General features: G+C 49.5%; 1 protein-coding gene across 1 annotated transcript; it reads right to left on the bottom strand.

Moving 5' to 3' along the window:
- Window positions 1-350: 350 nt before the first annotated feature.
- FAM43B (family with sequence similarity 43 member B) lies at window positions 351-2,888 on the bottom strand. Its single transcript, XM_045063869.1, has one exon. The coding sequence runs from the start codon at window positions 2,421-2,423 to the stop codon at window positions 1,449-1,451; it is 975 nt and encodes a 324-aa protein (XP_044919804.1). The 5' UTR covers window positions 2,424-2,888; the 3' UTR covers window positions 351-1,448.
- Between the last annotated feature and the right edge of the window lie 12,977 nt (window positions 2,889-15,865).

The following is a 15,865-nucleotide window of genomic DNA, read 5'->3' as shown; positions in this document are numbered from 1 at the left end:
AAGAGGTGGGGCTGATTAGAAGTCCCCACCCCCGTGCCCCCTCCCTGCCAACATCCCAGAGACACTCGCCTCTGAGTGCCCAGACAGACAGACATTCTGGGAGGCAGAGACAGACAGCAGACACTCTTCCAAGGCTTGGCACAGGTGATGTCACACGTGCTACTGTCTCCTTCCCTGACATTAAGGGAACAGCTTCCTGGCGGCAGCCCCTCCCCGCCCATCCTGCCTCTTGGCTCCAGATGCTAAAGGGAGCCCCTTTCTAGGGGCTTGTCCTGTCCCTTAGAGTGCTGATAGTATTTTTGTCCCTAGCAAGCCTGGCATCAAACAAAACACCAGAGTGGAGACAAGGATGAAAAAGCAGGTCCACTTTATTTACAATGATCATTTGGTGACACATAGATCTTTGGGCTTTTTGTGGCCTTCTTGAGACACACCTGAGCAGGGGCCCTCTCCCTCTGCTGGGTGAACACACTCCCCTTCCTCAGCTGGCTATGAGAACCCACCTCCTGTCAGGACCCTCCTGCTCTGACCAGCCTCCACTGCAGGTGGGGGGAGGGGGACATCCCTTCTGTCTCCACTTTCTGGGTAGTCAGTGTCCTCAAGCACCTGCCAGAGGTTCTCCTTACCTCCTTTGAAGACCCCATCTTGGTCCTACTTGGAGGCACCTAGTGGGGAACCCCACACATCGGTCTGTGGAGATGGGGGGTGGAGTCTTCTGGGGGTGCCAGGGACCAGGGCACAATCTTGGGCAGCTGCCTTGGGCAGAAGGCTGTTACCTGGTCTAACCTGTTGTTCGGGTTGGTAGGACCAGCCCAGTCTTCTCCAGAGGCAGAGCAGCGAAGTCCAGAAGTCCTCCAGGGGGCAGAAAGGCCAAGAATAGGGCCTGTGAGTATGGCAGCGGGCTCTCTTCCCACTTTGGACCTGGTCTCAGGTCTCTGGGGCCGCTATTCGTGCTTTGTGAGAATGCCTGCCCAGAACTGGTCCAGTCCCAGCGAGGAAGGCTTGACTGGCCAAGGGGAGGACCACCGCATCCACTTGGCCAACATCCAAGGCCACCCGCCTGGATTTCTGGAAACTCCTTTCCCTTTCTTTGGAGAGGTTGTTTTGGGAGGGAGGGGGTGGTCTATGGACAAAGACCTGTTGTAAAGCTTATGGACAATTCCACGATGGAAGGCAGTCAGAAACTCCGGATGTGGGGGGAAAGGTGAACATCGAATACTTCTGTTGCTCTCCTCCCCTCTGTCCCCCAATAATCAAGGGCTTATCAGGCGTCACCCTGAGCCAGGATGAGACAAGGGGTAGACAATAACAGAGACCACGAGGGAGGCAAGGGGCGGGGGCGGCAGGGCACCAGAGGGGAGCCGAAGCGGGCACGGCCAGGGTTGGAGACAGGAAGTCAGGCCGGCAGGGGCTGGGGCCGCAAGTCCTGCCCCCCCCCCCCAGCGCTCTCAGCGCGCCTGGCCCGCCCGCTCCCTGGGCCCGGCCTTCCAGCGTCGGGGCTGCGCGGGCGGCGGCTGTGCCGGGGCGCCCCGCAGGCTGCACGTCCTCAGCTCCCGGGCCAGGCTGAGCACCTCGGGCCGCTCGCGCTCCTCCGCGTCTGCGTCCTCCTCCTCGTCCTCCTCCTGGATGCTGCTGAGGCGCGGCGCCCCACGGCCGCGCTCGGCGGGCGGCGGCCGGTAGGCGCACTTGGCGTTGAGCAGCCAGCGCAGCGGGGCGCGGGGCACCGAGGCGGCGGCGCCCCCCGCGCGGAGGTGCTGCTGGCGCACGTGGCGCGCGTCGCTCTGGCGCTGCAGGCGCTTGAAGTCGCTGAAGGCCGCCAGCGCGGTCTGGCGGAGCAGGCGGGCCAGGGCGCGCGCCTTGTGCGCCCGCGCCAGCAGCACGGCGTGGCAGCGCAGCACCACGGCCTTGTGGCGCGCCTGGTGGCGGTAGACCCAGGCGAAGACGCGCGGGTGGCGCCCGTCCGCGGTGCAGTAGGTGATGCGCGGCAGCAGGTAGGCGTGCGCCGGCCGGCGGCCCCCCGAGCCCCCCGAGCCTCCCGAGGCGCCGCGCTCGCACGGCTGCATGCGGATGCCGTGAGGCCCCAGCGTCAGCTTCATCTTGGTGCCCCCGCCCGGCCCGCAGCGCGCCCAGATCTTGCCCACGGCGTCGTCGGTGCAGCCGTCGCCCTTGGCGTGCAGGGTGACGGCGTTGCCCAGGTACCACACGGTGTAGGTCGGGTCCTCCTTGTTGAGCTCCACTTTCTGGCGCCGGCTGCGGAACACGCGGCCCAGGCGCTCCAGCGGCCAGTCGGGCAGCAGGTCCGGGCAGGAGCGCAGGAAGCTGGAGAGGAGCGACGTGTAGGCGAGTCCCGGACTCAGGCTCTTCGCCTTGCACTTGGCCTCGTCCTCCACCAGCACGAATTTGTTGCGTCTCCAGGGCAGCATCGCGGCGGCGGGGGCCAAAGGGGCTGGGGGCACGGGGAGCTCACGGGCGTCCTGCCCGGCGGCCGGGGGAGGGGAGGGCGATCAGAAGCCCGCGGCCCCGGGGTCGCCAGCAGCTGGGTGGCGCCGGGGCCAGTCGGTGTCCGGAGATGCCCGGTGCCCGGCCGGGCTGGCAGCCGAGATGCCCGGGCGGCGGCCGAGCGTCCGGGAACAGTCTCCCCCGGGAGTAGCTCCAGCCGTCCGGGAAGCGAAGAGGGGAGGGGGCTGGGCGTGGTGGAGGCGACCCCCAGGCCCGAACCCAGGAATCCGCGGCCCCTGGCGCTCAAATTGCGGCTGCAGGGAAGTCGCGGGAGCTGGGGCTGGCGGCTGGCGGTTCGGAGGGGTAAACCAAGAGCGCGATTGCAGTGGGGACTCCTTCAGGCGTCGCGGCTCCACCTCCCCGGGCTGCCTACATCACCGGGCGGGACCGCTAGCTCTCTTGTCCCCTCCCTTCGCCCTCCTCTCTCTCCTCCCCCGCGCCGGCTCGCGCTGCTCTTCGCCCGGGACCCGGCACAGGCGCGGTGGAACGGGTTTAATCATTCTTCCTGGAGGAGTGGGGAAGGAGGGGCGGTTAAGGAGTAGAAATCTTTTGAAATGTACGGGAGGGCTTTGCTAAATGCACGTTTCTCTGACCTCCCTGGTGGTCTCCACACTCCCCTTGGCGCATTCGGGACCCCCCTCCTCTCTCCAGGTTTCCTGCTGCCTGTCAGTCACCGCGCATCCCTACCCCCATCTCTGAGTGCTTTTGGGTGGGTTCCTGATGGGGCTGGCCTGGCGCACTTTGCCTCCAGTCTGCACAGCAGAAAGCCAGCTGAGGTGGCCGAGTCCTGTAGTGGAAAAGTACTGTCGCTTGGTGAAGCTTTCTCCTCGGTTCTTCCAAGGTCATGGGCCAGGCTGCTGCGCCTGAGCCGGGAGAGCAGTCACTGCTCCAGCGCCTGGTAGAGCCCCTCGCCTGGCCGGAAGCACAGGGATACTTTTTGAGGGTGGGGGAACGTTCCGGAGCAGTCCTGGGTCTGTGGGAATTGCAGCTGAAAAGTTCCTTCTGGCCAAAGGGCTGCCTCTGGGCCCTCTGAGGATTAAATAGGTAAAACTCCTGTTTGGGAACTCGGAACCGCCTGGGTGGGGGGACGCATCTCCCCCTTTCAGGATTTGTTAAACCATAGGTTCTATAGAATCCCAGGTCTGCTCCGATGGGGCCCTTGGGGCTCTTACATAGCTCTTACACAGCCAACATCCAGGCTCCTTCCTTGGCTTCAGAACAGGTCATCTGGGGAGTCTTCTAGGTCAAGAACCAGCTCAGAAGCTTTGCCCTGCCAGGCAAGCCAGGTGACCTCTGGGAGTGGGGGTAGGGGGAAGATTGTTCAACGTTCAGGGTCAGCAGGCAGCAGTAGTGAGTGGCTGAGTTCAGAGTCCTTGGGGGAATCAAAGCCCCCCCACCCAATCTTTCAAATACCCCCCCAAAACAAACAAATAAAAACCCACAACTAGGCTGTATCACGGAATGTTTCTAAAATTACATGCAAATAATGAACAGACAATTACTTAGAATTGCAGACTCTTAGCCTTGGAGGGGCCCTCACAGATGATCTGGTTTATTGTGGCCTCATTTTATTTTCAATATGGAAATGTCTATTGCTTTTTAGTGATTATAAAAGTAATACGTGCTTGTGATCAACAATCATTCAAGAAGGACATGGAAGCCTCCCGCTGTTCCCGCTGCCCTGAAGATGTGGCCTCATTTCTCCACAAGAGAACAGGCTCTGAGAAGCACAATGAATGTTTTGAGTGCTTTTCATGGGGCTAGATTTGCCTCTTGGGCCAGAGGAGACATTAATTCAGCCAACTCCCTTTATGGGAAAAGCTTGAGGTGGTTTTGACCAGAGGGGTAGCTTATGGAGAAATCCTGCTGTTTCTTGCTTTGGGGTCTCCTGCGTAGAAAGCTCCGGGTGAGGGTGCCTTGAGTCCCTCGCTCTGGTGGGAGTGGCCCCAGCAGGGAAGTATTGACTGCAAAAAAGGACATACGTCCAGGCCTTTGAGGTTACTAGGTTCACATACAAGATGCAAGACACAGACTTAAATCTGCATTTCAGATAAACCACCATTTTTTCGCGTAAGTAGGTCCTCAGGATTGCATGCCTTTTGTCTGGTCCCTGAGCCTCGTGCCTCCCAGAGGAGGAGAGATCAAGGAGCTACAGGTAGGTGTGCAGCCTGGAGGGCCTTCACTGCCTCTCTAAGCTGCCATGGCTTCTGTTGCCACTGCCTTTGGGACATCCTCTCTGGAGGGCGTCCCCAGGGCTGTGGGAGATCAGTGTGCAGTAGTCTGCTTTTATGTGAGGTCCCCTGGACCTCAAAGCTGCAATTGACATTGTGAGTTCATTTGTTACCTTGTTCACAACTCACTTGTCCTCATTGGCAGGGATACCCACCTCTCCCTACCCCCCTGTCCCCCCCTCCTCCCATGCCTCACTTCAGGGCTCCTCCTTACACCCTTGGGCTTGGTCTCAGACCTGCACTTCTGCCAGGTTTGGTCCCTTAGCAGGCTCAGCAGCATCCAGAGCTCCGCTGTTCTTTTTATTCAGATTCTCTTCACTCTGGTCCTTGGTACAAGCTCCTTTGCATCAGCCATCGTTGTTTTATGGACTATTGTGCCGTTTGAAGTTTTTTGGGGGGGGTGTCCTTCTTCCGCTCATTTTTATTTCCATCATATTGATACTTGTATTATTTTTATTTTAATTTTTTGATACTTGCATTATTTTTTATTTTTATCTTATTTTGTTTTTTAAAAAGATTTTATTTATTTATTTGACAGAGAGAGACAGCGAGAGAGGGAACACAAGTAGGGGGAGAGGGAGAAGCAGGCTTCCCACCAAGCAGGGACCCCAGTGTGGGACTCGATCCCAGGACCCTGAGATCATGACCCAAGCTGAAGGCGGAGGCTTAACCCATTGAGCCATCCAGGTGCCTTTCTCTCTGAAAGTTTTAATGGTCTCCCAGAGGTATAAGTTTCATAGCGATGTGCATTGACTCTGGGCACTTGGTGAGTCTGTTAATCTGGAAATCAGTCTCTTTTCATCTGGAAATCAGTTTGAGGGACATTTCTTTGTGTTAATACCCTCCATTCTGTTTTCTGTTTTTGTTTTTTCTTTGCAGATGTAGTTTAGTCAGATGTTGGACCTCTTGGACTGGTCTTCTCATTTTTCACAATGCTCTTTCCAATTTTCCATTTTTAAAAATGTTTGTTCTGTTTTCTGGGACATTACCTCAACTTTATCTTCCAACCTTTCCATTAGATTGTTTTTTTCATATCTTTCTCATAACTTTTCACTTCAAAGATTTTATTTATTTATTTGACACAGAGAGAGAGATCACAAGTAGGCAGAGAGGCAGGCAGAGAGAGAGAGAGGGAAGCAGGCTCCCCGCTGAGCAGAGAGCCCGATGTGGTGTTGATCCCAGGACCCTGCGACCATGACCTGAGCTTAAGGCAGAGGCTTTAACCCTCTGAGCCACCCAGGTGCCCCATAACTTTTCACTTCTAAAAGCAATTTTTTGTTCTTTTTTAGAGCATCTCATTCTTGTTCATGTCTCAAAGAATAGTAGTTATAGTTGCTTTAACTGTTTTTTTAGTTTTTAGTTGTGGTAAAATACACATAACATAAAATGTACCATCTTAACCATTCTTTTTTTTTTTTTTAATATTTTTATTTATCTAAGAGAGCGTGCGGGGGAAGGGGCAGAAGGAATCTCCAAGCAGGCTTCATGCTGAGTGTGGGGCCAGACTTGGGACTTGACCTCACAACCCTGAGATCATGACCTGAGCTGAATTCTAGAGTCCGACACTTAACCGACTAAGCCACCCAGGTGCACCCACCCACATCTTAACCATTCTTTTTCTTTTTCTTTTTTCTTTTTTCCATAAGAGAAATTTTTCTTTTTAAATCTGGAAGGAAATAAGCCTATACCCTTTTTTTTAACCCCTGACAGTCCAAGATAAATTTCTTTCTTTCTTTTTTATTAACATATAATGTATTATTATCCCCGGGGTACAGGTCTGTGAATTGCCAGGTTTACACACTTCACAACACTCACCATAGCACATACCTTCTCCAATGTCCATAACCCAACCACCCTCTCCCTTCCCCCACCCCCCAGCAACCCTCCATTTGTTTTGTGAGATTAAGAGTCTGTTATGGTTTGTCTCCCTCCTGATCCCATCTTGTTTCATTTATTCCTTTCCTACCCCCCAAGCCCTCCATGTCGCCTCTCAGCTTCCTCATATCAGGGAGATCATCTGATAATTGTCTTTCTCTGATTGACTTATTTCGCTCAGCATAATACCGTCTAGTTCCATCCACGTTGAGGCAAATGGCAAGATTTAATTTCTTTTGATGGCTGCATAGTATTCCACTGTGTATATATACTACATCTTCTTTATCCATTCATCTGTTGAAGGACATCTAGGTTCTTTCCATAGTTTGGCTATTGTGGACATTATTGCTATAAACATTTGGGTGCAAGTGCTCCTTCAGATCACTACATTTGTATCTTTGGGGTAAATACCCAGTAGTGCGATTGCTGGGTCGTAGGGTAGCTCTGTTTTCAACTTTTTGAGGAACCCTCATGCTGTTTTCCAGAGTACATCTAACCATTCTTAAATGTAAGTTCAGCATTGTGAATCGTATTCACACTGTTGTGCAACCAATCTCCAGAACTTTTTCATCTTATAAAACTGAAATGCTATACCCATTAAACAACAACTCCCCATTTCTCCCTGTCCTAGTCCTTCACAACCAGCATTCTGCTATCTCTGTGGTTCCATATAAGTGAATCATGCAGTATTTGTCTTTTTGTGACTGGCTTATTTACTTTGTATAATGTCCTTGAGGTTCATCTGTGTTGTAGCAGGTGCCAGAATTTCCCTCCTTTTAAAGGTTGTATAATATTCTATTGTATGGATATACCACATTCTGTTTACCCGCTTATTTGTTGATGGACATTTGGGTTGCTTCTACCTTTTGGCTGCTGCAAATAATGCTGCTGTGAATGTGGGTGTACAGATGTCTCTTCAAGGCCCTGCTTTCAAATTATTTGGATCTAGAACCAGAAGTGGAATTGCTGGATCATATGGTAATTCTATTTTTTTAATATTTTGAAGAACTACCTTGCTGTCTTCCATAGCTGCTGCACCATTTTACACCACACGAGGGTTTTAGTTTCATCTCCTCACCACTTGCTATTTTTCTGTTATTATTACTTTAAAAATATGTAGTAACCATCCTGATAGCTGTGAGGTGGTATCACATTGTTGTTTTGATTTGCATTTCCCTAACTATTGCTGTTGAGCATTTTTTTTCATATGCCCATTGGTTATTTGTGTATCTTCTTTGGGGAAATGTCTATTCAAGTACTTTACCCATTTTAAAATTGTTTAATTGTAGGAGCTTTTTACATATTCTAGGTATTAACCCCTTATGCCTGGCAAATATTTTCTCTGTTCCTTAGGTTGCCTTTTTATTCTGTTGATTATGTCTTTTAATGCACAGAAGTTTTAAATTTTGCTGTAGTTTATTTTAACTATTTTTACCCTTGTTGCCTGCCATTTTGGTGCACCATCAAATTCAATGTCATAAAGTTTTCTCCCTTTGTTTTCTTTTAAGAGTTCTATAGTTTTACCCTTACTTTTAGGTCTTTGAAACATTTGGAGTTAGTTTTGGCATATGGTGTGAGGTGAGGATCCAACATAATTTTTTTTTTTTTTTTTTTGTATAGAGGTATCCAGTTTTTCTAGCACCATTTGTTGAAAAGACTGTACTTTCCTCAGTGAGTGATTTTTGGCACCCTTGTCAAAAATCATTTGACCACATATGCAAGCATTTATTTCTGGGCTTTCCATTCTATTCCATTGGTTTATGTTGGTATTTGTGTCAGTACTGCACTGTTTTGATTACTATAGTTTTGTGCTAAGTTTTGAAAAAGGAAAGTGTGAGACCCCCAACTTTATTCTTCTTTTTCAAGATTGTTGTTACTATCCGGGATCCCTTGAGATTCCATGGGAACTTCAGGATGAATATATTTATTTCTGCAAAAAGTGCCATGGGGATTTTTTTTTAAAAGATTTTATTTACTTATTTGACAGAGAAAGATACAGCGAGAGAGGGAGGACAAGGAGGGGGAGTGGGAGAGGGAGAGGGAGAAGCAGAAGCAAGCTCCCTATAGAGCAGAGAGCCTGATTCGGGGCTCAATCTCAGGACCCCAGGATCATGACCTGAGCCGAAGGCAGACGCTTAACAACTGAAACACCCAGGTTTCCCCTACCGTTGGGATTTTGATAAGGATTGCATTGAATATGTAAATTTCTTAGGGTAGGATAGACACATTGTAACAATATGTAGTCTTCTAGTCCATGAACATTGTCATGTATTTGTGTCCTCTTTAATTTCTTTCAGCAACATTTTATAGGTTTCAGTGTACCGATCTTTCCCCTTCCTGGTAAAATTTATTACTAACTATTTTATTCTTTCTGATGCTATTGTAAATGAAATTGTTTTCTTAATTTCCTTTTCAGATTGTTCATTGTTAGTGTATAGAAATGCAACAGATTTTTGTGTGTTGATTTTATATTTTGTAACTTTGCTGAACTTGCTTTAAAAGTTTTTTGTGGTATTTTTATGGTTTTCTAATTATAGTTGTTTTTATTTTTTATTTTTATTATTTCTTAAAAAGACTTTATTTATTTATTTGTCACAGAGAGAGAGAGAGAGCACAAGCAAGTGTAGCAGCAGGCAGAGGGAGAAGCAGGCTCCCCACTGAGCAAGGAGCCCAATGTGGGACTCCATCCCAGGACCCTGGGATCATAATCTGAGCTGAAGGCAGACGCTTAACTGACTGAGCCACCCAGGCATCCCAGTTGTTTTTATTTTAACATTTTATTTATTTATTATTATTGTTGTTATTATTTCTGGGGACTGTTGTGATTTTTATTCAATTTGGTATCCTGATTAAAATAAGAGCAATAAGAATTACGTTTTATAAACATTGCATTATTACTACATCATTCTGATAAGGCTTTATTTACATTGATTATATATAGAGAAAAAGATAACCTTGGAATTATAATTATAGTTGTTTTAAAAAGCCCTCTTCCATTTCAGGCATTGCTCTGCTCCCTGGGTTCCTTTTTCTTGTTTTTCATTTTTTTATTATTCATTTCTAGAAATATAAATCTCTGATTCTCCTGTGGACAGCTTTCCCGTACTGTCTGGGAATCCTTGTTTCTTGTGTCTGAGAGGCACAAACGCTGTCTGGAAACTCGTTATGTCTGGGGAGTGGAGAGGGATGACAGGACTTGTGCCTGGCCTCAGTATCTGAGGACGAACTCAGCCGTCGATGTTATAGGCAAGCCGGACAAAGGCTCTCCTTGCCAGAGCTTGAGTCAGACCCTTGTGCTCCGTTTTTGCTCTGGCCCCAGTCCTGCATCGCTTGGTCATAGCAAGAAACTCAGTAAGTCACTTTACTGATGAAGTAGGGCCCTGCCCTCCGTATCTGGTCACCCTCAATGTCTGATCCAACTCCTCACCCCCCACCACCCTGCAGGGGAGATCTGATCACCTTCAGCAAGAATCCTGCGGAGTCGGTTTAGTGAGAAGAGCCCCTCATCCCTGTTGGAGCCTCTTAACTCTCCACCCACTGAGTCCACGCTACTCCTTGGCTATAAAGCCCCACTTGTTCTTGCTGTTTTGGGAATGGAGCCCAGTTCTGTACCGAGGTCTCATTTCCCCTGTTGCAATCACTTCTGGATGAAACCTGTTTTTACCACTTTAACAGTCCAGCTCTGGCTTTTCTCGAACAACCCTCACAACATCAAGGTCTGTAGGGCTTTTCTTTTGGGCAAGCCACTGGCCCCAGAGAGAACTTCTAGAGCGGCCTGCACCTGGGGGAGGGCTGCCTCCCTCTGGGGGAGGAGTGGAGATGGGGCCTCCTGCCTCCTGATGGCCAGGCAGGCTGCCAGGGAATCCCTCACCTGGGCTGTGCCCCGGGGACAGTCCCTTCAGAGAGGAAGGCTCTAGTCCACCACCCAAGGGCAGAAGTGTGAATGTGTGCACTTCTCAGGAAAGGGGATGGCATCTGGGGCTTTCACTGTCACCTTCCACCCGACCCCGGTTCCTGCCTCCCCCCAACCCCGGTTTCTGTTGTCCCCACCCTACTGAGCTTGCTACCCCTTCCCCGTGTGCCTTCCAGAATGTTCTTAACACCTCGGAGTGTCTGTCATCCACTTCTCTCTTTTTTTCTTGTCAGTTGATGCCACTTTTGGTCTTTTGTTGTCATCTTGGTGAGGCTTGGGGAAGGACTGGGGAGTTTACCTCAATTTTCCATGTCTACCGGTCTCTCCTCAGTAGTTTCAGAGGAACCATTATTTTATTATTATTATTATTTTAAAGATTTTATTTATTTATTTGACAGAGAGAGAGATCACAAGTAGGCAGAGAGGCAGGCAGAGAGAGAGGAGGAAGCAGGCTCCCTGCTGAGCAGAGAGCCTGATGCGGGGCTCGATCCCAGGACCCTGGGATCATGACCTGAGCCGAAGGCAGAGGCTTTAACCCACTGAGTCACACAGGCACCCCATTATTATTTTATCATTTTAAAAAAGATTTATTTATTTTAGAGAGAGAAAGAGAGAGCAAGGCAGGGAGGGGCGGAGGGAGAGGGAGAATCTCAAGCAGCTCTGTGCTGAGTGCCAGCCAGACCCAGCTCCGTCTCACTCTCCTCAGATCCTGACCTGAGTCAAAACCGAGCGTCAGGCGCTGAGCCGACTGAGCCCCCCACCCCACCCCCAGACGCCCCACAGATGGGTCAATGCTGTGCTTAGGAGTCACATGTCATATTCTCATGACCATTTGTTCCTCGGATCATAAAAGCACCTCGATGCACATCAATTGATTCGTTCATCTGTATTTATTTATATATTCATTCAACAATGTTTTTCTGCCAATTGAGGAAGCTGGACTCATTGCCACTGTCCTTTTTAGTCTGGACATTGTGCCATCATAGGAATCGTTTTACTGGGTTGGTGCTGAGTTCAAAACCAGACACTGCAGGGGACACTGATGAAATGCGTGAGATGTTCCCACTGTCGCCAGCCACTGAGAGGCTCCTGCTGATCCCTGCCTCCCTGGTATTCATGCCTGTGCACTGTCCCCCCGCCCCCACACTGAGGAGTACTGGCGTAGGTCATGGACCAGCCATTGGAGAAAGGACATGGAGTGGTTTCTTTTCTTTCCTTTTTTTTTTTTTTTAAATTTTTAAAGATTTTACTTATTTATTTGCCAGAGAGAGAAAGAGAGAGCATACACAGGGAGAGGAGCAGGCAGAGGAAGAAACAGTCTCCCTGCTGAGCAGTGGGGCTCGATTCCAGGACCCTGGGATCATGACCTGAGCTGAAGGCAGATGCTTAATCGACTGAGCTGCCCAGGTGCCCCATGGTGTGGTTTCTGAGGCAAGGACATTGTGGGTCACCGTCTTTGGTGGAAATCAGCTGCTGGGTCACGAGGACACTCGAGCAGCGAGTGTCTGGAGGAGTCTACATGGGGAGAAACTGAGGCCTCCAGCCAAGAGCTGGCATCAGTTCATCACGCATGTGAGGGAACCACTTGGAAGTGACCTGGCTGCCCCAGTCAGCCCTTCAGGTGACCCTGACCCAGCTTTCATCTGGACTACAACCTCGTGAGGGACCCTGTGCCAGACCACGAGGCTCCCCTGCCCTCCACAAACTGGGACATAATAAATGCTTACTGGGGTCTTCACTTGCTAAGCTTTGGGAGGGAGGATTTTTTTTTTTTTTTTAAGCAGAAGATAATTAAGACAATCCCTACTCTGTCAACAGCCCCCCCCCCCCCAATCTCTATGTGATTGCGCTCCACCCACACGCCTGGCTTCCCTGGGAGACCCTCTCTTGGCCTCAGCCATGCTATGCCAGGCTCCTTCCGGTCCTGCCACCTCCCCAGCCCTGTCCCCTCCTCTCTGCAGGTTGTTCCTGCTCACCCCCGTGCTTCCCCTTCATCTAGTTCTCTTCTAGCCTGTTCATCTTCCAAGCCAATGCTGATGTGTCACCACCAGGGAAACAGTCCTCTAAGCTCTCCCGCCTTCCCTTGGTTCTGTCCCTCACAGCACCCTTAAAGCATTGATCAGAATTGTCATCGTGTCGTTATATGTGTAATCATTTATATAAGGCTTGACTTTCTCTACCCCTAAGACTCGGAGCACGCCGAGAGCAGGGAGTATGTCCATGCTTTACGCTGCTGAACCCCACAGTGCCCCCGAGAGCATCCAGAACCTAGCAGGTTCTGAAAAGACATTTGTTGGACATGAGCGTGAGAAGGAGAGGTGCTTCTGCCTGCTGACTCAGTGGTCATCCTCTCCGCTAAGACAGAAGCAGCTTAGAGCAAATCCCGAGTTCATTGTTCTGAAAGGACAGCACACACACTTAAATTTAAAAAAGAAAAAAACAAAAAGCAAAAGAGAAAAAAAAACCTAAAACACAAAACTCACTTCCGACAATGACTCATTTTGTGACCTTGGGCAGCTTGCCTTCCTTCTCTGAAAAAGGTAGAGAGTAATTGGTGCAATGTTTCTCTTGAAGGCTGGGAACTATTTCATTTAGAGGGCTTTTGGCAAGGTTTTCAGAGCTCTTAAAGTACAGTTTTCTTAATATTCAGGTGGTTGTAAGTGATTGCGTAAATTGTGAATAGAAATGAGTTATGTTCCGGTGTGGAGGCATCACAGTTCTAGGTGTGTGTGTGTGTGTGTGTGTGTGTGTGTAGGTCTTTGGGTGCTAAACTGATAGACCTTTGTGTGTCTATTTGTTTTAAAGAAGAATTTATGTTTGTTCTAGACTGCTCATGAACATCTAAAATTCTACAGATTTGTTTGAAGCTGAATTTTTTTATTAAAAGATTTTATTTACTGCGGCGCCTGGGTGGCTCAGTGGGTTAAGCCGCTGCCTTCGGTTCAGGTCATGATCTTAGGCTCCTAGGATCGAGTCCCGCATCGGGCTCTCTGCTCAGCGGGGAGCCTGCTTCCTCCTCTCTCTCTCTCTCTGCCTGCCTCTCTGCCTACTTGTGATCTCTTTGTCAAATAAACAAATAAAAATCTTAAAAAAAAAGATTTTATTTACTTATTTGACAGAGAGAGAAAGACAGTGAGAGCGGGAACATAAGCAGGGGGAGTGGGAGAGGGAGAAGGAGGAGGCCCGATGCAGGGCTCGATCCCAGGAATCTGGGATCAGTACCTGAGCTGAAGGCAGATGCTTGACGACTGAACCACCCAGATGCCCCTGAAGCTGTGTATTTTACAAAGATTTATTTATTTATTTGAGAGGGAGAGAGAGTATGATTGGGAGGGGGCAGAGGGAGAGAGAGAACATCAAGCAGGCTCCACAATGAGGGCAGAGCCTGACATGGGACTTGATCTCACAACCCTGAGATCAGGCCCTGAGCTGAAAGCAAGAGGCAGATGCTTAACTGACTGTGCCACCCAGGTGCCCCTGTTTGAAGCTGTATTTGAAGCTGTATTCATTTCTCAGTCATTTGGCTCTATTCTTTTGTGATAATAATAAACCCATATTTAGTGAAAGCTAACTCGGCACCAGGCATTATGCAAAACCTTTTCCTTCACCAAGCCAAACCTTACAGTCACTTTTTGCCAGACAGGAACTGTTGTAATCCCCATTTTACAGATGAGGGGACTGAGGCTCAAAGATGATAGATAGCTTCTCTAAGGCCACGCAGCGGGTGAAGAAAGAGCTGAAATCTGTTTGGCATGCTCTTAACCTTTGGAAAAATTGCACATGTGGATTTGTGATTCAGAAATTTTAAAAAAGGAGTGGGGTAGGGGCTCCTGAGTGGCTCAGTCGGTCAGGTCTCTGGCTCTTGATTTTGTTTCAGGTCATAATCTCAGGGTCAAGAGACTGAGCCCCACGGCAGGCTCTGAACTCAGCGTGGAGTCTGCCAGAGATTCTCTCTCTCTTTCCCTATTTCCCTCCCCCTCTGCTTGTGCTTTCTTTCTTTTTTTTATTTTTAAAGATTTTATTTGTTTATTTGACAGAGGGAGAGAGATCACAAGCAGGCAGAGAGGCAGACAGAGAGGGAGGGAGAAGCAGGCTCCCCACCGAGCAGAGAGCCTGATGTGGGGCTCGATCCCAGCACCCTGAGATCATGACCGGGGCCAAAGGCAGAGGCTTAACCCACTGAGCCACCCAGGCATCCCTGCTTGTGCTTTCTAAATAAATAATTAATTAATTGTTTAAAAAGGAAAGAAAAAGAGGAGTGTGGCAAGAATTCCTATTCATTCAGGAGGATGTAAAATGTCAAGGAGCCTTCGGGATAGCGTTGGTCCATGATCAGATGCCTGAGTGCCGAGTGGTATAAAGGTAGGAGATGAACACGGGTGATGGATGAAATGTTCTTTTCAGCGCACCTGTGTTCACGAGATAAGCTCCTGGTGCATCCATCAAATTATAGTCTGGTTCAAAGCAAAATCACGTTTGCGTAACAAACAGAAGAGTCTCAACTGAGGCCCGTGTTTGGGTACAGCTGGCTCTCGGGAATGCAGACAAGAGGAGACAGCTGTGTCCCCCACCCTCCCCAGGCCCTGAGCCCGGGCAGGTGGGAGCAAACACAAGGCCAGAGGCAGGGATGTGGCTCCGTTTTGTCCCGAAGCTGATCTCGACGGGCCCCCCCTCTACTGGACACCCTTCCCTAAGCAAATGTGGTTAGTCTTCAGTCACTTTGCCAGCCTTTCAACAGATGAGTTCTGAGCACTCGCTATGTGGCAGGCACGGGGACAGGAGTCCGCAAGCTATGTGTGGGCCGTGTCTGGAGCTTATATTCTTGGCTGGGAGAGGGGTGTGTGTCCTAGGAATGTACACAAAACGAACGGTTATGCAAATCATTATTTAACTATGTGGTGAGAAGAACAGAGGGCTCTGAAAAGGGTCAGGGGCAACCTGCCTGAGGAAGTCATTTCATTTGAAATCTAGGGGTGTTGGCCGAGGAGAGACTATTAAAAAAGCACAGGTTTGGGGCACCTGGGTGGCTCAGTCATTAAGCATCTGCCTTTGACTCGGGTCATGATTCCAGGATCCTGGATGGAGTCCCACATTGGGCTCCCTGCTCAGCAAGGAGTCTGCTTCTCCCTCTCCCTCCCCTGTGCTCATGTTCTTTTTCTCAAATTAAAAAAAAAAATAAGATTTTTTTTAATAAATAAGATTTCTTTAAAAGATGTTATTTATCTATTTGACAGAGAGAGAGAGATCACAAGTAGGCAGAGAGGCAGGCAGAGAGAGAGGAGGAAGCAGGCTCCCTGCTAAGCAGAGAGCTTGATGCGGGACTCAAACCCAGGACCCTGAGATCATG

The sequence above is a fragment of the Mustela putorius genome, unplaced genomic scaffold (genome assembly GCF_011764305.1).
Source record: "Mustela putorius furo isolate JIRA1106 unplaced genomic scaffold, ASM1176430v1.1 tig00003853_pilon_pilon_pilon, whole genome shotgun sequence".
Lineage (NCBI taxonomy): Eukaryota > Metazoa > Chordata > Mammalia > Carnivora > Mustelidae > Mustela > Mustela putorius.
Note: the sequence above shows the minus strand (reverse complement) of the source record. Positions and strands in the feature narration are given on the sequence as shown.

Coding starts and splice junctions, on each gene's coding strand:
- FAM43B (XM_045063869.1), bottom strand. CDS start 2,423: ATGCTGCCCTGGAGACGCAACAAATTCGTGCTGGTGGAGGACGAGGCC.